Source organism: Dromaius novaehollandiae, chromosome 2 (genome assembly GCF_036370855.1).
Source record: "Dromaius novaehollandiae isolate bDroNov1 chromosome 2, bDroNov1.hap1, whole genome shotgun sequence".
NCBI lineage: Eukaryota > Metazoa > Chordata > Aves > Casuariiformes > Dromaiidae > Dromaius > Dromaius novaehollandiae.
The window spans coordinates 119,016,928-119,042,742 of NC_088099.1; the positions used below are offsets into that span (position 1 = coordinate 119,016,928).

General features: G+C 36.7%; 1 protein-coding gene across 3 annotated transcripts in view; it reads right to left on the reverse strand.

Moving 5' to 3' along the window:
- ESCO1 (establishment of sister chromatid cohesion N-acetyltransferase 1) overlaps nucleotides 1-25,601 on the reverse strand; it is a 35,931-nt gene extending 10,330 nt beyond the window's left edge. The window contains exons 1-8 of one of the 3 annotated variants that reach the window (XM_064507284.1): nucleotides 25,244-25,598; nucleotides 22,395-22,498; nucleotides 21,991-22,189; nucleotides 20,073-21,438; nucleotides 19,289-19,400; nucleotides 17,842-17,905; nucleotides 14,871-14,985; nucleotides 5,653-5,784 (exon numbers count right to left, since the gene is read on the reverse strand). In XM_064507284.1, the coding sequence (XP_064363354.1) occupies nucleotides 5,653-5,784; nucleotides 14,871-14,985; nucleotides 17,842-17,905; nucleotides 19,289-19,400; nucleotides 20,073-21,438; nucleotides 21,991-22,187 (1,986 nt within the window). In that variant the 5' untranslated portion in view covers nucleotides 22,188-22,189; nucleotides 22,395-22,498; nucleotides 25,244-25,598. Of the gene's footprint in view, nucleotides 1-5,652; nucleotides 5,785-14,870; nucleotides 14,986-17,841; nucleotides 17,906-19,288; nucleotides 19,401-20,072; nucleotides 21,439-21,990; nucleotides 22,190-22,394; nucleotides 22,499-25,243 lie in introns of all 3 variants that reach the window. The other 2 variants (XM_026122819.2, XM_026122820.2) reach the window with 2 other exon arrangements.
- Nucleotides 25,602-25,815: the final 214 nt, after the last annotated feature.

A 25,815-nucleotide genomic window follows, 5' to 3' on the forward strand; every position in this document is an offset into this window, starting at 1 on the left:
CACTGCTGTTATATTTCTAAGGGACACCAAATCTACAAGTAATTCAGTAAAAATGCATAATTTGCAAAGAGAAAATATTCAAAACTCACTATTTTTATTGTTGTCTATTTTCTTAAGTGATTAGTTAGTAGAATACAAGGACTGATCACATTCATAGGAGAGGCAGCTTCTGAATTCAAGTATTTTAAAATTTATTCACAAATACATCTTTCTGGATAAAGTTTTTCAAAAAGCTTCTCCAAACCCTAAGCTCATCTCAGATTTTGAGCTCATTTAGTTTACATCAGAAAAGATATTTTAAAGACATATCCCCCTGTGACTGAAGCAGCTCTAAGCATTTCAAAAAAGAAAAACTAACATTTTACATAAGCATCTGCTTCTTCAGTATCCCTATTGTTCATTCTTAATAGGGAATGAACTGTGCCTCTCAAATCATGCTAATGGAAATAACAAAAGAATTGTCATGGCCCTTTAACATTCTAACATTAAAGCTGTCAAGGAAAACAAGCTATAGCTTTAATTAGGCTCGATCCTGTTGGATATCTACAATACATCAAATATGCTTTAATAACATCTTGCATGTGGTCTGAAGATTACTTCCTTTAACACAGATGGCAAGAACACATTCATGGTAAGAAACAAAAGCATTAGTATACAAAATACTTTGTAGTATGCTACTACAATACCGGAAAGTTTGCTTTTCCTTTCATTTTAATTAACATTATTTTAGGGCATTCATTAAGATATATTTACTGTTAAACAAGATGCCCAAGGATGGATATACGTTGTTTGCAATGAACAAAAGTTAAAAGGAAAAGCTACTGTTCCTGCCAAGGTAGAAGTTCTTCAAGGCCTAGAGTGAAAGATCATGATCACACCATTCCTCCCTGATACCGGAAGCCTATGCTCAGCAACAGACTACCTGTAACTAGCAGTAGCATGGCACAGATACCTAACAATCACAGTTACTAGAGCCCTACTTGCTGTGTAATACAGCACCTGCCTGCCCAACTGTTGCAACTCCCCTCCTCCCTCCAGCATTTTATGGCTATTTATCATACAGATATTTGAAATAGTCTGAGAACAAAAGGCAACTCTGCAATGAACAATTGACTGACTTTTAATCTACTTGCATGTTTCAAATCACCTTCTAATTAGTTTCCCCAAATCAAACAAGACTGAAGATTGCTTTGGTTTGCTTATTAAAGTGCAATGGCAACACAATTAAAAATAAAGAAATCATTCAGAAAAAGGGCAATACAGATGAGCAGTTTCTACTGCATCATGACACCACAGTATGGACAGTAATTATGAGTACACTGCTTAGTGCATTGCTTTCAGTTGATGTTATAGATATGTAGATAATGAATGTTAGACTAGGGTTGGAAAGATGGCTCCAACGTTAATAGTGCTGTAGCTGAACTGCTCAGCAGTCAATTTCATTTTGCTTATAATATAAAATAGCATCTGATATAGATTTGCCTTTAAAAAACATGAGTTAGATGATACAACAGATTGCTTCTCATGTTTTAAAAGTCTATGTAAGATTCGGAAACATGACAGAAAACCTGGTATTTTTCTATATGTGACAGTTCTGGTTTGTCTGTACACCTTATTTCTCAAATAAATATAAAACTGGTGTTGATTTTTTCTTATACCAATTTCTCTCAAAAATTTTGAGATAGTGAGAAAAGAGGTGGTTAATACTGTACAATTCTTGATCTTCACTAAGTATTTATGAAATTCTCCTCTAACAATTAAGTTTAATTATGAAATTTTATATGCTTTTACCCTTGGTAATTTCTAGCATAAAGATAGGTCTATTGGATTCTTCTTCCCAAATTCTTCATCAGGCTACAGATATTCTGCCTCTATTTCCCACAAGTGTAATACGGAGAATGAGACTTTCACTACAGAATGCATTTAGATCCTTGGATGTAACTACTAAGTATTACCCTCTGTTAAAACTAAGATTCCTCCAAAAGATAGATAATGGTACAAACTTGATCTGAAGTATCAGAGAGTTCCATTTTGCACAAATGTATCAATTTTAGAGTCAATGCAATCAAGAGAAGCATGGAGTCTTTTTCAGATGACCTGAAATTCACCATCATCTTCAATCCTGATATTCTATTAACATCCAGCTTCCAGGAAGTCAAATGTTGCTTTTTCAATTCAAAAATCCTAAGAACCTCGCAGACTGCCTTGGATTCAGTTACACCAGAACTGCCATTTAAAACTTATCAGATTAGGTATTAGCCCAAACAACAGTTTCTCCCAGTTTCTTCAACTGGGGACATTCTTAACTAAAAGGATGAACTTGAAATGCAGACAAATTAATCACATTCACATCAGGCACCTGAATCCACAGGCACTTTCTAACTTAAGCATTTGGCTTTGCAACTTAAAAAACTTCACTAAAAATAATGTCCTGTTCTAAAAAAAGAAAACTGCAGAAACACTGAATTGATTTTACCTGGCATCACAGGGACAGCTAAAGGTTTTTTTTAGCAAAACCAAACCATATATTCATCCCACAAAAGTTTATCACTGGAGTTAACACTTCATGCACATGGGATCACTCTACACAAGCACATGCCAGAATGGCCTACTTCTTCTGGAGGTTTTCAGATGCCTGAAACCAGAAGGATAGAGAGACAGATTCCTATGTTTTATCTACAGTAGGGGATATCTCCCACACCAACCTGTTCCTGTTCTGTCCTCCCGGTACTATCCTCCACCACCTTACCTTCTCGCTTATTCAGTTCGCATGCTTCTCTTAACAGTAAATGACACCCTTCAGGAAACCCTTATCAGTCCCTGCCAATCTTCTGATCCCAGATCCATTAAATGCCATTACATTTGCCAAACTTTCTCTCTCCATTCAAAGCCTTCAGTTTCTTTTTTGTCTCTGAAAGAGACATCAGTGACAAAATGAATGTCTCAACACCATCTCCTTGTTAGCCTGTCCTACTTCTGAAGGCAATTTGGAATTTCTATGTCTAAAAAGACAATTCTACTACAGGAAATAGGAGAAGTCATTAAAAAACCCTGATGCTGAAGACAGTCTCTACATAAATAATAAATTATTTGCTATCTTCTGGCTATTCAGTACTTTAAAAACAAAGACAAAGAAAGAACTAAATCAGCTGAATGCAAGTGGATAAGATGCTTGCCAACAATTAAAAAAGTCCATTTTCACAGTTCATAGCAAGAGAAGCGCTAGCATGATAATGTATATAGTCTTTCTTTTCTGTGATTCTGTGAAACGAATCATCAGTGCAACTACTAGACATATAACAAGAGACACTCAAAAGGGAGAAAGCAAACTGAGCAAAGTCTTCCCAAGTAAGACTGAAAGATTCAATGACTCATATGGCATGAAAAACATGAATGACAGGAGAATGAAAGATGCTTCTGAGATACCTCAAAGCAGTCCACAAAACAACCGTGCCAGTGTGTTATCTACTATAAAAATAATATCTAGAGAGCTAATAAAGTCACATCCCAAGGTCACCTGAGTCAAGCTAAGACCCTCCCTGGTCAAATTTTTAAATCCCATGATGCTACTGCCCAGTTAACATAAACTATCAGTTTCAATTTACAAACAAGCAGTTTCAATTTACTAATTATACATACATATATATATATATGTCTAATTAGTAAATGGAATATTTATATAAAAGAAAAAGAGCATACCTCCTCAAGTCATCCTCCCAACAGTCCCCATCAGAAACCTTCAAGCAAAACTAGGATAATTAGCATTCATTTTCATATTTCTAGAAGATTAAGAATTAAGACATGGAGACTTGGTGTACTACATCACTGGCAAAAAAGGACGGCTTATCGAAAAGTTCAAATCGTTTTCTAAGAGGAGATGTGCATGTCTCCATCATGGACATGTATTAAATGACCAGAGTTAAAGACATGTCTACTTAGAATGGCAAAATTTTCCCTATTGGGAAAATGCAGCATGAATTAAATTTTTCTGATGAAAAGAGGGGGATTTAAAAACTCACAAAACTCCTTCCTTCACCTCTTCCTCTACAATTTCTGTTATAGAATAACCATTTAAATCATCACTCTACAGCCAAAGATTTCATGAACCACAAATAGTCTTACAGATTTCAGGAACAGAAATGTTTACTCACTGAACTGACAAAACAAATAAATTTGCTTGAGTACAAACTATAATGTTTTAAAAAGATGCCTAAGAGCTGAGAAAACAGTGGGTATGTTTTTCAAATAAGAAAACTTTCCCTAACTTTTGTATGAAGTTGTTTACAACTGTTCTAAGGTAGTCTGCTCTTTCATTTATATGTTAATCATGTTGTTACTCTACATGTACATACAAGCAAGGAATCTTAGCTGTTTCAGCTTCCAAAATATTCGAACTTCAATGCAGCTTCCTACCACCATGCAAAGCTAGCAGCTTTAAATGACTACAGAACTCATCTACCAGCTTCTGTTCAAAAGAATTAACACCATCTTCTGTGACTTATCTTGACATCTTCGGTAACATTTGAGAGCTTAAAATGCTTGCGGGGTGGGGGGCGCAGACAGGAATAAGATGGGGAACATTTATTATATGCTGCCATTACTATGTACTGCTTTCTGTCATGCTTTCTGCTCACTCTCACCCTACAATGTAGCTAATGCATATCAGAAAAGATCTTCTAAAATGCCTGGATTATTCAGCAAAAACTAATTAAGAACAGAACAAATACTGAAACTATTTACCATATAGTTTCAAACATACTACCTTTGAAGATGTATCTTTGGATTTATAAATCATAGGATAATACTGTGCTTAGGATTTAAGAGTAGCCCAACTGCCATTTGGTACCTATATGAAATGAATTGGTGGCCTCAGTTCAGTTATCCTGGAGGTCTTATCTACTCGAGTGTAGAGTACTGAAGGTAACATGTGTGATAAAGAAAATAAACTTTGTGGATTCTGTTCTGCATTTCAGAATTGTGAACAGGTATTTCCTCTAAGTCTTGTAATATCAGCTAGTATGACATAGCTGATGTTACAATATACTTGCAACTGTATAAAGTTTTTCAAATCTGAGCTTTAATATGAGAGATATACCCAGCTATTGCACATATAAGGAAGGTATGGAATAATAATCTGAATTTTATATTTAAATATTATAATCATACTATAAATTCAGCAAAGTTTTAACATACTATAACATTATATCAACAAGACTACTAGGCAGTCTCTCTTTGAATTACAAACGATTAAGTAATTTAGAAGTCATCTAACATGATAGAGAAAATGGTCAGCTCTGTATCTGGCTATTAAGCCAACCACTGCATAATACCAATTGTACTGAAGCCTGTATTTAGCACTTTCAAAACAGTGACATTACTTTGTCTTGTTATTGAACCCTCCCTCCCCTCCACCAAACTAAGGAAATGTAACAGAAAGAATACAGGGGAAATGAAGCACCACAATCCTACTGATTATAAGTGACATATAGCCTGTCTATTATGGCTCCTGTAACCATTTATTTCTAAAAGTAGATTTATGGTCTACTGTGCTATTAATCTATTAAAACATGACTTAATGTAATATGAATTATAATTAGTACACAGCAAGTAAAAGATCACACTTATTTCTTAAAAAATATAAGGTTTTCTTACCACGTATTTTACAGCACTTATGAATTGGTTATGAAAGAGCAGATGTTGGGTTTCATCCTCTGGATTTGATGCAGTATAAAGCATTCCACAAATATTACAGGAAATAGCACCAAATCTCTTCTGTCCTGCATCCTATTAAAAGAGGAGGAAAAAAAAAGTAGTAGTAAAAAAGGACTTGTTCAATTGTAAGCACAATAAATACAACTCAACAAAACTTTCATCTAATCAGATACGCCTTTTATAACTGATCTTCTGTAGACTCAATATGAAGGCTAAAATGGAGGGAGACAGGAGAAGGAATAAATATAAAATTTAGAATTTCACCTTAAAAAAAACCTATATAGCCTCAAGAGGCGTATGTATTACACAGCAAACTCTACCCAACAATAAAAGTAGACCCCTAGGAGAACAAATGACATCTCTTTTATTTCACAAATTAAAAAAAAAAAACAGAGTTCCTCCTTTGTTAAACTATTTGCAGTAAATTTAATAATCTTTTACAAAATAAATAAATAAATAAATCCCACACTATTTGGTTTTCCCCTTTCCCCATTTTTCTACTGCTGTCTGTCCTTCGACTGAGTTTCTTGGAAGTAAGCCATGTCTTCCTGAATGTTTGGAAGGATACCATACAAAACAAAAGTTAGAGAAATAATCATAAGGCTCATAATACATCTGCAATGGTTGATGATGATATTTTAGGCTTTTATGAAAATCAGTTACACCAAATATTTCAAGGCAATCAGCTCTGTTTTTTCATTTCTCTCTTTACTCTTTTACAGAAGTTTGACTGATGAAAAGCTTCGTATTCAGTATACTCTCAAGACTTACATCTGAACTCCTAATCACAAACCTAAACAGTTAACTATCGTATTTTATGTTCTATCTCATTTGCATGGGGTTCATAACTTATTTTTCAGATACCTGACAGCAGCTACAATACAAATAAAAGATTATTTAATCTTGACCCTTTAGGTTATCCTCCTATTCTATAACCAAACATTATCAAATTAAGGGTGCTGCTCAGTACATATTTCTTTGCAATTTATTCATTAAAACAGTGTATTAGAAAGTATGCATAGACTGAGGAATCAGTGCCTAATAAGGAATGGAGTGTCAAGTGCAGTGGTTTCCTTCATTTCAACTAATTCACAGAAAAGTCTCAAAAGTCTCTTGCAAAGAGCAAAAGGAGTATTAGTTAGACTGAAGTCTCCAGCCAAAAAGGCATGTTTTAAGTTATGGCTTAATGGTCAAACTTTTTTTCCCCCCCTTTAATTACATTTGGCAACAGTTTATATAAGCAAAATTTAATGTCATTTTTAATCTATTTTAACACACTACACATAGCAGAGAAGCAAGAAGTTGTTTTATACTATAAAACAGGTAACTAGATAAGCAAAAGAAATCCTGAGTTCTTTTAAGGAAACTGATTTGAGTGCACAAATTGCATGTGCACAATTTACATAAAAACAAGATCACCTAAATTTAACTTTGTTTTTTAATAGACAAAATATTCATAGTCAAAAAGTCTACTTTATAGGTAAAAAAGATTTTGCAACACAGCAAGATGTTTACAAATTACTTCTTACATCTTCAAAGATATGCTTAAGTACATCTAAAAGCTAGATGACAGCTCAGTTCTCCATACAACAGCAACTTATTTCAAGAAGTCATTAGTGAAGCCCACCATGTAGATACTGGTTTCTTTTCCAAGAGGAGAATGCTTTGGCTAGGCAAATTCAAAGACCCTCATTTCTCTTTAAGAGCGCATATACTGAATTCAGCAAGAAGGAAGAAGCTGAACCTGAAAAAGTCACTGCTCTATTACTGATATGTCAATTTATACACTCCTGTTGTATACAGAAAGAAAAATAGGAGTACGCTAATTCTCCAAAGGAAAAAATGAGAGAGGATCCCTACAAAGGGGTCTGCAAAGTCGGCATAACATGAGGTTTCCAAAGGTGTAAAAATCGAAACCAACATATTTTATTCTACCTTCAGTCTTCCTTTAAAACAGCAACACAGTTCAAAACAAGCTGCCCATCTGGCCAATAAAATATGCTACATTTCAAGGGTTTATACACGAGAAAGGAAAAAAGGCTGTTCAGGAGGAAGGATGCATGGTAATTACCTTAAGATCCCTATTGAACTGAATCTAGTAATTCCTGTCCTGAAGATGAAGAACATATCCCCAGTGTTTAGGGTAGGACAGGTGATGGGGGAAAACTACTTCGATGCTTGCAGTACACTTCAAAAAAATAAGACATGTAAATCTGGAAGTCAACTACATAAAGCAATTCTTTAAATACTTAGTATATATTAGCACTGTAGTAAGTCTCATGAAACAAACTGCTGTTCAAATGATTGAGAAGTTAAAGGTATTTAAGCCATTAGGTTGCTACCAAAAATCTCAAGACAAAAAAAAAAAAAAAATCTAGCTCTGAAAGTATTCAGCAAATTAAGGGAAAGGATATCCTCAAAGTTGTCAAGCTCCTTAGCTCATCCTGTCTTGCTTTGTCAAGTCATATGCTGTTTAGCAAGTCTCCAAGAACAGATTATTTCCCTGGAACGATACTAGATATTACATTTTACAGTTTCTTGCACGTTGCTGGTATCTGGCTTTTTTGTGTTGTTGTTTTATTTCATTGATATTACTGTTTTTACATGCATTCAGTCGCATCAATGGCCTACACACATAGGTTGTTAAAAATCTGTTATATGAATACCAGAAAAAGTGTACTATATTACCAACTCCTCCCCCAAAAAACAAACAAAAAGCCCACCACTTTGCAGTGTCCTGAGGGTAATACAGATAGTAGCCTTTCTGCATTACTGAAGTGCTATTTCAAATACACAGCAAAAGGCATCATGCTTCAGACAAATAATAATAATATGCTCAGTAAATCCAAAGCAGACTCTATAGTACAAACCCAGGACATGCAAAATAAAGTCAGGAATAATACAGAATGCAAAACTTTTAAGAAAACATCTAAAGAATCTGACTATCTTTGACCTAATGTCATTTCAATGCATATCCTTTTCCTTTTTGCTTACGTGAGATAAAAAGTGTTCCCAAACAATAATACTATGTTCAAGGTTGCCAGTCCTCCCTAATAGGGGAAAACAAAATAAAAACAAAAAAAACCACCTCATGCATCACATACAAGAATAAAACCTTCTAAAACTGGAATGTTGGACAAAAACAATACATGCTTTTGAAATTTAGTTTCAATATTCCTTTATTTTAATTTAGCTTCAAATTGATGTCTACTGGGTATTGGAGTATGAAGTGTCATCTTGTCAGAATTGTAGAAAGGTGTAAGAAATTTGACTCATAACTGACAGGGAAAGCTTTTTTTCACAGAGCAATATCTGAGAAAACATGAGGTTGCAGGTTGAAAATTGTCCTAATTTAAACCTCATTTTTCTGAACAATAACAAGAAGTAAGGATACTTTTATTTCCAAAGCAAATTCTGCAAGTGAGAGCAATGCAATTAAGCATTCCCAATATATCGGGCAGTCCTCATTAATATGAGCACGGGAGATACACAACCTTGAGATCCACTGTTTCAAGGCTAACTGTAATCAAATGTTGCAACAATGTTGTCTTTAACTACAGAAGGGTTTCTTAATTCTGTGTTAGACAGAAAGAAAAGTCTTACCAAGGTCTCTTCTTTGAGAAGGTGCATGTCTGCTCATCCTCCATATGTGGAATAAGGAGCCCTGCAAGCAAAAAAGGCATTTGGTGCCTCTGTAGGAGATGAAAAGGGGCCCCTGCTACAGGCAGGAAGTTAGGTCACCTCCTTCTTGATTACCTACTGCTAGTTAGGGGAAGATTTTTTTTTCCTCTAGTCTTCTGACAGAGCAGAGAATAAAACCCAGCCATAAAAATAGGCATGCTGGAAAGTAAATACAATGGAGAAGAGCAGGAAGAAACACCACCAAGATTTTTGAGATCTCCACAGAAAATGAAAAAGTCAAAGATTGCCATTTCATCAAAAGAAGGGTTTAAAGTGAAAGCTGATGGTGAATCCCCTTGCTGACCAGGAGGATCAGAAGACACAACCCAACTCGAAAACAAGTTTCACTTGAAAAATGAAGACTGTGGTATGTGGAATTTAACAAAAGCAAAGAAACAAAAATAAAACATATCACCAACACCCATCTTTCTGAAAAGTTATTTTAGCCAGAGGATACAAATCTACTCAAAACTTGCAGAACTGTGATGTAACTTAACCTATTTGAAAAATTAAAACTACAGGGTCATTATCCTTCATGAAATGATGTCCTCACTGGTTATTCACTAAAACAATATGAAAAAAAAATTAAAGGTAAAAAACAGATCAACACAATATTTACAAAAGAAACTACAAATGATCAATATGGTGTCAATATGTATAAAAATGTAATTCAAGTGTATCATAGAGAGTGATCTAACATCAGCAGCCCTAGTGCCTGAATTCTGGTTTCAGGTCCCCACGAAACCTTATGAAACACTCTCACCTCTTAACCGACCTGAATTTGCTAGAGAAAGCTAGGCTGTTGCTGTGGAGCAGAAATGGGAAAGAACGAGAATAAGAAAGAATAACTGCTACTGCCCTACTCAAAAGAAAAAGCTGTCCCAAAGGGCAAGATTGTGTGAGAGGAAAGGAAGAGGGATTGCTCACAGATGAGGTACCAAACTCCCTTCCCAATCATTTATGTGGCAGCCATTGCTTTGTTCTTGTTGGGGTAATAGGGAAAAAAAACAAAACAAACAAAAAAACCCACAAAGAATCCGGGTAGTATTAACTAATATGAACAACAAAACACTGCCCAAAAGCCATTCTCCATTTCTCCAGAGAAATTAACGATTGGACTATACCAGTTTAAGGAAGAAAACAACAATTGTGTCCATTATGCAATTTTCTTCAGGTTCATAAGAAATCACTTTTATGCTTGTTTTATTAATTACATTGAGGCCTGTGTTTTTAGCTCAAAGTATTTTTCATGTATTACCTATTTCAATCAAACAGGCAACTCCACTCATATTTAACCAAAATATATGTAAGCAGCAATTCAAATATGATATCCAAATGTGTAAACTGAATTAGTTTGCACATATGTTTCACATACAGCACCAACTCAAACTTCAGAAGTAAAAAGCATTTTTCATCAAACCGTCCTATCTATGCACTTGCTGATACTCATAAAGACCATCTACATTTAACCATCCTCGCATCTAAGCATTAATTCAGATCTCTAGAAAAGGCAGAAAAATCTCTGCAGTCCTATATTATCTTTTTATCACTTCAATGATTTGTTTACTCTGTTCATTCTCTTTACAAGTTCTTCCCTAAAACTGATGAGTATTACTTTCAAAAGACTAGCTTAACTTTGAAAAGAGCACATCTTAGTGGCATAAAATGGAAGAAGTACATGGATACCTCAAAAGTGACTACTTAAGACATTCTTTTGTAGCATTAACGCTTTTAGCGGTTCACATTGTTATGACTAAAATTTTGTCCAAGATCTTGTAACTAACCAGAATTTTACAAAAAGTGTACAACCAACTTTCCTTGTCTCGAACATAAAGCACATCTCATTTTATGAAAACTGAAAGTGTATGCTTTGCACATTTTATGTTTCTCTCAATTTCGGAAATTTGTGGAACAGGTAATTTCATATTCAAGTTCTCTTATTTCCACATTAGATTCAAGTAGTTCAAAGGTATGCATCTAAAAACAATTTTTATGCATTATTCCACAAAACTTCCAATACAGAACTTCATGTAAACTGTCATTCTACTGACTGAACATACACTACTTAAACAGAGTGTAAGATGCTATAGTTTCTAAGTTTTCAGAACAGACTACTTCTCTAAAAAGCAATTCAGGGATTTGGAACATAAAATCTTTTTGACCTTGATCTGAATTTCCTTCCTCCATAAAAACAGATCATACCCTCCTAGCTGAGTGATTAATCTTTGCGCATCACTTTGAACACTATTGTCTCCCGCTGCAGTCAGTTTTACAAAGTTCGTTGCAACATTAGATTAATCGTAGCTTTCAGCTGAAGTTCTACACTCAAGAGTATTGTTCAAGATATGTAAGAGCAAGCAAATCTGAAGAACACAGAAAGGACTCATGTTTTGTCTTAGTTCTACCTCTGTAAAATGAGAATAATTTAATATGTTTGAAAGGTGCTCAGATAATTAAATGATGTGTACCAGGAAAAAGAACAGTGCAAGTACAACTACAAAATATTCTACAAAAAGAAGCTGCATTACTGTACTTCTGATACGGTCATATAGCAAAACTTCTAAATGCAAAATGCATGCCTTGTTTAGCAAGCTTGACTTGCTGAATATTGTATTACTTAAGAAAAATAGAAAACAAATCTATTCACTATAGCTATCATATGGGAGGAGAAGAAAGGTAATACACACCTTTACGATCCAAACATAAAAACCAAAGCATATTAGGGAGAAAATATTAGTTTCACTGTAACACTTCTATCTAAATAGAGCTTAGAAAGTTAAAAGGTCAGAATATACAGACAGTATTTGCAACATCTCAAACTCAGAGCCTCAGGCACTGCAGAGACAATTAAAAAAACAGATTTCATAACAAAAAAGCCCCATACACTGAAAGCTAAAAGACTAACCAAGTTCATCCTTACATCAAAACAGAGATGTACATCATGCAGGCAGTCAAACTTGGCCCAACCCCCCTCTCCCCTCCCAACAGATGAAAAAAGGAGTTTTGACATACGTTGAGGGGGACTGGCTTGACAAACACCAAAGAGAATTAGGTCTCACAGTAAAGAACTCCAAACTACAACTTTCAGGCATTTCATTTTTCAAACAAGTGTTTCAAAGTGCAAGTAAACGTTTCAAGTTAAGAATAAAAATATGACTTCCCAACTTTGTTCAAGGTAAGAGAATCATTTTCATTATTCTTCCTTAACACAGCATATCAGAAACTTCAAATAAAAATGGTTCCTAGCTATTAACTACAAAATTATCTACAGATACTATAAATGCTAATTTAAGGGATTTTGCTGCATATAGTAAGGCTGCTCTTTGTACAGAAGTTTTAAGCAGAACAGCTTTTAAAACATGCATCTTTTCATTTCTCTTCTCAAAGTATCATTGCAGAAGTACACAAGCACCTTTAAAAATATTTTCTCAAAAAACAAAAAAGAAAATGTGTAGCCATTGAGAGCCAACATTTAAGAAATTCAGCATGGATTTGCAAAACAATACTCTTAATTACAAAATATACTGTATTTTATTATATTTATTGAATTCCCATTCTTTTTTGAGCACAGTTTAGTAAAAGTCCGTTTGGCTTTTTTCCTCCTCCAGATACTAGTACAAACTATTCTAGAGATAACTATGCCTTGTCTCCACAGTACTTGAAGTCAAAGATTTTTACATTCACAAGATGAATTAGCAAATATTTGAGTTCCTCTATATACTTTGACAATGCTAAAACCAGCTTTCCCCTCCAGGTAAAACAAGAATCAGACCACTACCATATCCAGTGGCCTCTTGGCAAAGTGAACTACAGGCCAAAACGCCCCTCTGACAGAATAAGAAGTCTACCCTGAACTCAGTGAAGTCAAAGTGAATTTGATCTGTATAAAGTGCTGAAATATATTAAATACCATGTGGTTGTAACTTTCACATTTAAAATGAAATATGCTGCTCAGCTGCATTTTCCAAAAACACGTACAAAACCCAAGAAACTAGGTCTCTTCCATTTTTTCTAGCGTTCTTCTTCGATGATCCGTTCTTTAAATTCTAAAATTTTGCTATATGAATAACTTAAAACTTTCATTGTTGAAAAGGGAGCGCGGGGGGAAAAAAGTGTTACACTTCTCTCTCGGGCTGAAAATAAGAATACTATTAACACAGTAAGTTGCAAAAAGGCTATTTGTATGAGTACTATAGATCAGAGCTACATATCCTCCCTTCAGTAGCTTGGCAAAAAGTTGTGTGTTTTTTCTTGTCAAATGTCCTAGATACTGTTCAGTTAAGCTCTGTTACTGTATGACCAAAAATTAAGTCAGCTTCACTGAAATGAAAAGGAGCATTCTTATAGCCCTGTTAATATAGTCAAGATACTTAACCATGCATTTTAACTCTGTTGGTAAAATGAGATTTAAAGAGGCGATAGCTGAAATACTTAGTAAATGTGAGATATCACTCATATACACCATTTACTATCCTAGTGTCTAAGCATTCAAGTGCCAGATTTGTTTCCTTTACACATTTTAGGGAAGCCAAGGATATACTTATCAATTTATTTCTCAAAAGCTCTGAAGTATGGATACAAGAAAGCATTCAAATTTCAACTGTTTCTCTTTTAGTTAGTATTTTCATAGGTATGATCCATGCATTACAGGAAAAAAGAATTTGCAATTTAGTAAGACCACCAGTTACACAGGTAGGAAGGGCAATTTAGTAAGAAGCTTACTGCAGAATCCTCTTTCCTAATAACCTGGATTTCTCTCCCTCTGTAGCTCCCCTACTCCAGTCTTTGAATTCAGTCGTGGATTATTTGATGTGTGGATTATTAAAAAAGTTTCACTATCAAGTTGTGTGATCCTGCAAGATAGAACAATGACTACTTTTTTTTGCGTTTTTTTTGTTTTAAAATATTGGTACCTGCATTTGGTAGCTAATAGCAAATAATAAGAACAAAGAAACTAAACTGACACTGCTGCTTATGTATTATGGTGAAAAATAGGGAATGCACAGGAAAAATCTTTAAGTTTACCTCAGAACAATGTATATTCTAATGATGAAAGGATAAATCCATTCATATTTATCTTGCACACAATCTGCCAGATGTACTTCCCCAAATAATTCTGAAGTTTTAAGAAACTGAGGTTTTGCACATAAGCAAAGGCAAGTTTCTTCCCATGTCTTTTTCATTCTCCCTAAAAAAACCCTGTATTTTGACTGAATGGCCAGCCTATTCCAAAAAAACATACATTTGTTTTAAGACTTAACAAGAATTAGCTTTAAATCTAAGCCAGTCTGCTACTTTTTTTTCCATCAATACTTAATGACAATTCAGGAAGTGTTCTACTTTCACCGATCATTTATAACAGCAGCAATGGTATGCACAACTAATGATTTTTAGACAAGTTTATAAAGACAAAGCACCACTAATTCGAAAGTAAATTGTTTGAGAAACTGTAAACCTTAAAAAAAGATAGTACTTACGATGATCAGCTGCTTATCACCATCTTTTCCTGCTTCTTTTAGCTTTTGAATATGTTCCTCAGATGGTAGGAAGTTACTGCACTTTGATGCTAATGAAGGATTTGACAAAGGAACCCTTGAAATATAAACACATTTCATGTTAAAAAAGGACTGCTCGTACTTATCTTAGATACTTAAAGCCTTTGTGATTAACATAAGCAAACTTTAAAGAGACGCAAATCCAAGTTAGTTACCCAAAACATGGTCCTACATATTTTAATTTGTAATTCAACTGGAAAAATTAGGGAGTAAGAGGATTAACCAAAATACAGTATATGACTAGCCTAATTACTAGAATTAAGAAAAAAAAAAAAAGAGAGATTTTTAATCAAGTGAGGTAGGTTAGTTGCATCAATTCACACAGGCATTTAACTGAGGCGTTTTCAGAGCATGACTGATGGTGCCTAACCCTACATTTCCCACGCAAAGTTTAGGTTTCTAGTTTCAGGTATCACACACCAGACTGCTAAAACAGACCATGTAAATATTGCCACAAATGTAAGTGGGCAATGCAAAACAGATGCCATAAAATCTTTCAAGCTCAGCTCAAACATATTATCTGAGGATTACAAAGTGTATATTTTCATTTCTCGAGTTACAATCTCAGTACTTTAACGTGTTGTGGTGAACCAGTAACAACAGACACACAAGATCAAACAGAACGTCTGCCTAGACAGCAGCCACAAGCAGGCTGCTGGGGAAAAGCATAGGACAAATGTGTAGTAGCGTATGCCAAAATACTCTCTGACCACTTAATAATTTGCAATTCAAGGACTTCCTGATCCAAAGGTGGACTTGGATTTAACAGCCTGCAATGGATTTCTTTTTGAGAAAAGGCAATTAAAATAATAATAAAAAAAGTCACACCATGTTTTGCATGCAGTAAAACTGTACACTACAAACTATCAGCAAGAACACTCATTTTATCAAAGACTCATTTAATTTTGAGCTTGTAACATTGCATCATCAGGGTTTATAACTGCACAGTATTGTAACAGGGCAAAGAGAGCCAAGTCTGCCTACACTGCAACAACTCATTTGCCCCTTCAGAGGTGCTGATTTGGTATGACATATGCACAGGAATTAATTGCAAAGGCTAAGTGCAGTATTATTTCCTGACTCTCCTTGCCTCGAAGCACTTGGTCAGACTTCTTAACAGTCTGAAAAGAGGCAAAGGTAGATAAGAGTTCTGACAACTTAAATGTTTCTGTTCTCACTTTACTTAGCGACCACAAAGGAAGAAAGATGACTGCTGCAAAACTGGTCACTCACAATGACATTTGGTTAACACTATCCTTTGGCCTCCTCTGCACTCACGGTCTCTAACCTAACATCTGATTATTGCTGAGAGTGAAGAAAGAAAGAGGGAGTGAGAACAGAACCTATAAAATAGATGTTAGGATAGCACGGAAATCTCTCTCTCTCAGTTTAAGTCTCCCCTTACCCTAACTGATTGAAAAGTACCATATACATCAACAGAAAAGTTATTCTGTGAACTTGCCACCATATTCAGAGGGAAAAAGTAACACTAATTCCAAGCTTAGGGCAAAACTGGTGGAAACCACTAAAACAAAACACACAAATAAAATACTCTTACTTCAGGCAGGCAATTGCATATTTTCTGGTTATAAACAAACCAAAGATATAGGAGCAAGCATGTAGCTGTAGCAGCTGCTATAGTACATGTAGCATGGTTAATTCAGTAAGCCTTTTCAAAAATAAAAATGAGAACTTTTGCCAGATATTTTTAGAACAGCATTTTTTGTGCTAAATCTGAGATTTTTCTCTTATCACATACCCCCCAAAAGTGAATTAAGTAGTTATTTTAAAGGTTTGTTCTTTCCTACTGCAACCTTTTCTTATGAGTCTGAAAGAGAGCTACGCTATACATACACGTTACACTCTTATGGCAAGAGTGCCACAGACAGAACAATGGTTTAATTCTTGGATAAATCATGGTAGCACATGGGAAATGGGGTAAGAAAGCTCTCAGAAGACAAATATATATACAGATAATAGTAAGGCAATATGGGTTTATTCAGCCAGCGAGTGTAATAAATTTGAATATATGCCATAAAGTCCTCTGAAGTTAAGAATAAAAATATAAAAATTCAAAAAGTTGTATCTATTGAAAATCTAAAAATATTAATTTAATTAGGTTTACATCTACCTTACTGCCCATTTTCTGTGAACTTCCATAGTAGTGGGGCTTTTCAACATGTACAAAAGGTCTGGTTATTCAGAATTGGTAAACTCGCCTCAGATGAAGTACTGAAAATGAACTGCAACATCATTTTTTTCTTGTCTTCATTATGACTATAGAAAACAGTAACAATATACTAACCACTGTGCCAACCATACTGCTGTTTGAGATTTCAGGTAGGAAGAAATCATCTTTAGTATGTCATTGGCTAAAACCAGACACTACATCAGAACCAGTCCAGAACTACAACAGTCAACATTATCAAGCAATCACAAAATAATCCCAAATTAAGTCTCCTCTTCCCTCATCTAAAAAAAAAAAAAAAAAAAAAAAAAAAAATCATACCTACAAGACTACTACGATTTACAGAAGCCTTTGAGAAACAGGTGAAATAATTCATTAGGTGAAAATCATTCAGTAACCCTTTCCATACTTTCTGGTTATCATCTGATTTGGGGAATAGACAATAAAAAAATATTTTCTCAACTCTGCTAAATTCTACTTTTTAAAATAAACGTGCAATTACAAATAACTTGCTTAATAATTTTCTTAAAATAAAAACATCTCTTAACAACTGGGTAAAATGAAAGCCTCTCCTCCATAAAAGACAAGTCACTTACTTGAAACTAGAACTTGAGGTCAGAGGAAAACAGAACAGCCAGTCTTATAACAAAAACTCTCATAACTATGGAAGGTTACTATGATTTCATAATACATGAAATACTATACCTGTTCTCAGTCTCAGAAGTTGGATTTGTATGTAAAGTGTGCGTCAACTGCTTGGGAGCCAAACCTACAATTAATCAAATATTATGATTTCATTATAGAGTTTTCAGTTGCAAAGGAAGCATGAACTACACAAATAGTAATTTGCAAAAACATATTCAAGATGATGTTGCTATCTGGTCGTAAACAATAAAGAAGCAGCAATTTTGATGCAGCATTCAGATGTTTCTCCATACATATTTAAAAAACATATGCCATTTTCTTTAACATTTCCACTGCTGTCCTGCAGAGCAGTTTGCCAGCAGCTAAACAGGGCAGTAGTGAAACTAAACAGTGGTTTAAATTTGTTTATACCAACACCCACAGAAATACCTCCATGTGCAACATTAGAATCATAAATGGATAGTATCCCCTCTACCTGAGGTATGCTCTGTAATGCATTAGGAAGAGAGAGCATCAAGGAAAGACAAAAGAAAAAACATTTTTTACATTCTCTAACAGTACAGTTAGAGTATTTTACCCATTAAGAAAAATCTATAATGGCAGTAAAAGTAGAAGTATTTTGCAGAGCTGAATATCTTAACAGTGCATTCAAAATCAAGTTCTGATTTTCCAAAAAAACTGGAAAAGAACCAGATCCAAAAGGATGAAATATTAACAGGAAAATTAACAAAAAGATGGGCTAGTGATCTAATGATAGTATTTCTTAGTGAAATGTAGTCTTAAATCTTTACTTAAGCCAAAATATTCACATCACAGTGATCACAAGGTTTGACAAACAAACAAACAGCATTCACTGACTGATGAATGAAAAATATGTAACAAAACCAGGAGAGTGATCACACAATCCATAATTTGGTCAAGACCAACCAGAAGTATTCAAAAGAAAGAGATGGAGATAGCTATTCAAAGGAAACAGTAATCAAAAGACGATCTCTAACAAAAACAGGATCCAAGAAAAGAACCAAATTGAAAAATGGTAAGTTTATTATTCTACTGCAAGGAAAAGGGAAGGGTCTTCTTTTTTAGCTGCCACTTCATTTTTACTCAGATGGAGCAATCAAGCATTAAACTTTTCATGTGAGAAGTTTAGAGAGAAAAAAAATGAAATGGAATATAGAAGATTCTAAACAAAGCATATAAGCACCATAAGGAGAGCTGGACGGAAAAACGGATACCTCTCACTCTCACTAATCAGCCCAGACATAAAGGCATATTCTCTGCTACAAAAGTGGCTGGGAGGGTGGTGGTGACACACAAAGAAATATGAAATCTCCAGTGAACAAATACAATCTCTCAAGTTCAGTTCCACACTCACTGTACCTCATTCTGTAAAAGAAAAACAAACAAAAAAACAAAATCCCCAAACCCCACACACCTTTAAAAGGCAGGCTTATTCTTCTAATAGCACTGATCAGAAAAGGAAGAAAAATTATTAATATTCAATTACCTTGAGGTTCACTTTCTCCAGATTCTTTTTTTAATTGTTTTGGTGGTTTAGGAGCTGTAAGATACTTTACTGGAGAGCTTTCTGGGCTTGATTCCAAATGCAAGCTAAAGTTCTAAGTAAAACAGAAAACATTAGATTTAAATAATAATTAAAAAACAACTATTTAATGTCTCTGACCTGTCACCTAAAACACTCAGTTAATTAAGTTTAAAATTTTGAATACAGCATCGATTTTCCAATTCCTACATCATTTTAAGCAAAGAAAATGGTATTGATTAGCTAGCCTTTGCTGAAGTTTGTCATATTAATTTAGAAAAAAAACAAACAGATTTTTTCATTTTATTTGCAAACTTTTAGAACTTTCTAAAGAGCTCCTTTGCCCTTAAGGTCCTAAATCTTAACAGAAGCTTATTCAGGTAGAGAACACTTTTCTCTCTCATTTCTTTTAGTATCATTTTCCAGAACAGAATATCTATGCAAGCTTAAAGTGTCATCAAAAAGTGTCCATATGAATCCGTACAACCTCCAATGCCAGCAGGAAGTTCTAACCATCAACATTCAGTTAACTACTGAACTTCAGGAGATGGAATAGATAAATTTTCCAGCTTACTGTCAACCCTCCTGTGACAATGCATCAAACCTATTAAGGGGGCCTGTACTGAAGAACTTAAGTTACTGCAAGATAAAGTCATTATTAAAACAAATCTTTTGAGCACAGCACTCTCAGAAAACAGAACAGATTTAGAACATCCTCCCACTATACACCATAATTAAAATGACTTACCTCATCTGGTGTTGGCTCAGAGAAATGTTTTGTCAAATTACGCAACAAACCATTTTGCACACCTCTCCTTGTGGGTTCTTTTATTTCTAATGTCACTTCTTTAGCTCCAGCTCTTTCAGATGAAGTGTCCGATTTCTCCTGCACACAAGTTGCGCTTTCATTCTCAGACAGTCTCATTACTGACAACTTGCCTTGTGCGTTGGAAAGTTGTGCTTCTGCAGCTAATTGACTTGCCTCTGAAACTTTAGGGCAATCTTCTAACAAAGAAATCTTGGGAACATTTGCAGAATTTAAGTTACTTTGCTTCATGTTATTAGCTTTCATTAATTTAATTTTGGTCCATTTAGAGTTTTTGTTTGAGGAGCTATTTCTACCATTCAGAGTACATTTGACAGGCATTCCTTTTTTGCTAGGGAAAAAACGTTTGCATTGAGTACTCTGACTAGGTTCTTTCTGAGTAGGCATTTCATTTTGTTGCAGCTGTACTTCTCCATGCTTTTCTTCTGTTTTTCTATACTCAGCATTAGGGGAATCTTTTTTCACCTCTACTGTATCTGATTCAATCTCACCTGCAATTTCTTCGCAAAGTTCAAGAATGCTTACCCTTTTGGATTTCACATCATTCTCTGGCTGAGCAGCTAGATCTGTTTCACTTACAGATGGCTGTGAAACTCTTTTCGTTTTTATACTGTTTTTTATATTCTGATGCATTTGTTGTTTTTCTTTATTTACTGTCTTAGAGTTTGGCTTAAGAGAACCTGTTTCCACTTTCTTTACATTGCTAGAAATTGGAGATACGAGATCCGTTTGTTCTTTCTTAACTTCCTCAAGACTGTGATCAAGAAACAACGGTGTTCCTTGAAGATTATGTTGAAAGCTGCTGGAATCATCATTTTTATTGTCTGCTTTACATCTTTTCTCTTTCAGAGAGCTGGTCACTTCTACATTTATTTCTTTATCTTCATTTTTACTGCTTGGCTTTATTTTCACGCTTTTCTGTTCTGTTTTCTCTTTAGCAAGTTTAAGTACTTTTGCTCCAATACTGTGAACATGTCTTTTTGCCTGGCTGCTTTGTTTAACTTCCAAAGCTTTTTCTTCTTTAACTTCTCTATTACGCAGGGATCTTGCTGGTACATTTGTTAACTGCTGCAGTCTCTGTGATCTCCTCATTACTGGCTCATTTTGCGCAATTGTGCATTTTGACTTAGGAATATCTTGCATTGATTTCTTTTGGCATTCCTCCTTATTTTTTGTAGATTTAGGCTGCTGCTGGATCTTTTTGTCAGCTGTTGTTTTATTATTTGAGTTGAATCCCGATGATCTCGTAGTCATGCGCATTCCTAATTCAGGTTCATTTGTGTTGTCACTGAAAGATTCAAACAATTATTTTTCAGCTCTCAGAAATTAGAATTTGTCATAAAAGTCTCCTCATTCTGACTAACCTCTGCCTCTAAACTTTTACCAGACTTTACACCTTCAATGTTCATAGAAGAATTACTTTCTTTCAAATCAGTCTAAGGAGACTTCACTTCCACCTCATTGCTCTTAAGTCTAGTGCTTAATGGTTTTCTTTATATATTGCAAGACTGAATTTTGAGTCTCAGGATGAATGTTTTTTAACATCTCAAGCAGTTTTTAATTTCTGAAACTTCCTGCTTTCAATTTAAATATTAGCTTATATAGTATTAGATTTGCTTTTCCCTTTACAACCTGTTTTGTAGGAAGCCTTTTTGGATTTCAAGACATTAATATGGCTCTGGAGAAAGATCATGTACAAAATATACTTAATGATTTTAAGGATGATCTTCTCACTGGTACTATTTAACTGTATCTTTAACTCACACTCACTCTGCTTAGATTGTTTCTGCACTAACATAGTCTAAGATGATAACCTAGAACTTTTTTTGTTGTCACTAACCTGTTTGATTTGACTGAGGTTTTGAGTACAGTTTTCTCCTGCACCACGCATTGATTTGACTTTGATTTATTTGAGACATTTTTTGTATCTGACACCTCTTTTTCCTTCTTCGCTGATGATGGCTTGCTGTTCTTATCCAGCTTTGGACGTTTAGCAGAAGGCTCTACTAACGCAGACTTCCTTTTCTGAGCTGCCATTTCTGTAAAACACAGCAATTGTTCCAGCTTTTACGGTCTCTGTCAGCTGTTGTTATAGCATCAGTCAATATAACTGAAAATTTGCACATTTTATAAAATAAGGTAATTGATATTCAATTTTCCTTTTACAGCCAGACCCTGCCAACTATGATCAGAAAACAAATCACTAAAGCACTCTTAAAATCAAACTAAATTTATTTTACTTACAGGTTTTTACAAGAGGCAATCGATGTTTAGGCCAAAGTAACTTATCAAGGTGTGCCAAAAGCATTCCTTATGAATATGTTTATGAACAGGATGTTTCATGCCACCTATAAAGAATATAAAATGTTTACAGAATATTTAGATACAGTAAACACTTTGTTTTATAAAATTCCTTCTCAGCCTCTGCATTTAGCCATCCACCCTCTTCCATCCCTTCAAACAATGCTCATCTTTAAAAATTTTTTGATAATCAATTAAAAAAAAAACTACAAATTTTATTTCTATAGCCAACAATTTTTGCCATTTTGCTATCTTAAGCCTACCTTTCAAAAAAGCGGTAAGATACCGTACCATTTCAAAGGAAGCTTCTGTGCCTTTTACAATTTCCCATAAAAGAGTATGCTGCTCTTTTCCACAGCCTGCACACAGTGCTATCAGTCCTGTGCCTCACAGCAACAGCAAATAAATTCATTGGATTCTACTGAGTTTTGTGTCTGTTATTACGGAACTTCATGGACATCAGCAGCTGCCTATACTGTTGCTTCTAATACCACTTAAGCTACAAATCAGAGATGGAAAGCCTCGAAAGTAGCATTTTTGAAACATTTGACATCGGTGAGCAGAGAAGATGATGTCTTGAAGCTAACTGAAATAATGTTAATTATGCAGATGTTAATCTGTGCAAGAGTCCTAAAATTAGCAGAGATTCTCAATAGAAAGTCTTTGCACATTCTGTTGATCATACCTTTCACATCTACCTGTGGCTTCGGGTACTTTTTAAAGTTTTCTTATTCAGAGATGCTGCTATTGTATTATAGCGTAAGTAATCGTTGTTCAGTAAAGTTGTAACGTTATCTTTTAAAAATTAATCTTATTGGAAGACTCAGTGCTCAGAATTTCCATATCACCTTTTTAGGTCAAGAATTGTATGTTAATTTTTTCCACAGACAGCCTGACAAAGAAGAATTTCTGTAACTAAATTATATTAATTGTCAACCTTAACTCATCCGATGTAAAACTTGACAGATTTTAAGGTCAAACAGGAACTTTAAATTACCTGGTATGACCAGCTGTGTAACATAGGCCAGATATTTCCATTTTATTAAAACTATACGGAGTCTACCAGTACCGACAAATGTATATGTATTTCTCCAACAATATGAAAGATGCTTACATTAAACTTCTACATTTTCCACTTGGATAATGAATAATTGTTAAAGAGCTATGTGGGGTTTTTTCCCCATTCTTTCAGGCTTAAAATTACCCTTAAACATATTTTGTTTATCCAACCTTCTATGAACACACTTCTAAGCATGCAAGTCAGATTAGGCTCTAATTCTGGACAGCAGTGCTGCCTTCTTCCCTGGAATAAGCTACATGAGGAGGGTGTCAGGTTTTGGATGGAGTTAAAGAACTCATACAGAGAAGAAATCTCTACTAGCACTTTTTGTAGTTAATGAAAAATTCTATGTCTTACCCTAAGGGGCAGATAACAGAACTGGAAGGACCTTACTTCTAATGTCTCACGAGCTCCATGACACTTAGTCAGGCCATGGATTTCTACTAGTGAAAGATTATCAATCACAGCCACAGTACAGCCACCATAAGTTTTCCATTCACTTTGAAAGTAACAGCTACAGTTGCTGAATGAATCTACGGCCTGTTATATCCTCTCTGTTCACAGCGTATCATTGGCTCTCAGCATCTGAAAACTACACAACACATATATACAACCAGACCTTCTTGTTTTTTCCCAGCCATATACAGACATCACTATCACTCTTATCCCTGTGATAAGGTATACTAAAGAAAGACTTTGAAGAACAGATCAGAGAAGATAATCCTTTACTTGCCAGTACTGCTTCCTGAACACTGCCAAATACACCCCTCTCATACAAACAGAACTAGCTCCTTAATTGTCATTTCTATCCTACTTTTACTTTTTGCAGCAGAACAAGGACTTTTCTAGACATTCAAGAAGGGGCAATTTCTGTCCTGAAGAAGTCCACTCCAATAAAAGCCAGATTATAGAAAGAAGGAAAGACACAGCAGAAACTGGAGAACAAACTACACATTAATCAAAGGTTTTGGCACAAGAAGTAGAGCGAAAAACAGAGCTGCACAACTCCCAAAGCCTCAAATTCCCAAAGCAGGAATGATCCCCAGGTCTCCGATAAGACCGAGGGCCCACCTGCTTGACAGAGCCCTGGGGTCTCACACACGAACCTCCCGGCCGATTGCCACTACCGAACCGCACCCCCCCTTCCCCCCCCCCCCCCCCCGCGCTTTCACTCCCAGGAGAGAGCCCACAGCGAAACTCAAGAGGAAGGAAGAAAAGGGAAGGCCTCCATGCGCGGCCCAGTGTCATCCGCTTTAACGCCCCGCCGTGACAACCCTCCTGGAACAAGGCCTGGCAGGGAGCCTCTAAACCTGGCCAGGCTTCCTTCCCTCAGGCCAAGGCAAGCGCCACGAAGGGGCAAAGGCGGCGGCCGCGGAGGAGATGAAACCGCGTACTGCAGGGCGACCTCCTCTCCCCCCGCCAGCTCCCACTCGTGAGGGCTCGGAAAGGTTCATCGCGCCTTCACGCCCACAGCTACCGCAGAGACGGCGACGGCCAAGCAGGCAGGCCCGAGCCCGGGCCCTGCCCGGGGAGGCAGGCCCGAGGAGGAGACGCCGGCCTCTCGGCCCCGAGGCGGGGGAGAAGGCACCCTGCGCGCGAGGAGCCGTTAACGGCCACAGAGCGACGTGACGAGGCGCTGACGGGAGCCGTTAGCACGGGGGGGGAGGGGGGGGAGACGCACGCCCGAAACTCCCCCCTCCCCTCCCCGCCTCAGCGCGAGGCGACCTTTTACCTCGCGCGAGTGTCAGCGACGTGCCAGCGGCGCGAGCCGCCCTCCCCGCCTCGCTCGCCAGCTGCTGAAGGGGAGGGGGGAGGAGAGACGGGGGAGGAGAGAGGGGGGAGGAGAGACGGGGGAGGAGGGAGCAGGGCGGAGGCGCGCGCCAGGTGGAAAGAGGAGGGGGGAGGGCGCGCGCGCACGCGGGGCATCAGGGGAAGGGAGGGGGGAAGGGAGGCGCGCACGCCCGCGAGGCTGCGGCACGAGGTCAGCGCGGCTCGTGCCCCCTCCCCATGTCACTCCGCAGCGGCGGCGGCGGACCGGAGCCCCAAACGCGCTGACATCCGGGCACTGGGCCCCCCCCCCCCTCCCCTCGGGGCCTCCGCCTCCCCTCGGAGCCGCCACACTTCCGGCAGGGAGCGGGAGGGGGAGGGCTGTTGAGCCGCCCGCGCATGCGCAGCGGGACGCCGCTGGCAAACGGCCGGCGGGAGGGATGGGGCGGCCCCTGCTGGGCGCGGGCGGTGGCGCCTTCTGAGGGCAGGCCGGGCCGCGCCGCCCGAGGCGGAACCAGTTCGCCGCGGCTCGGGCCC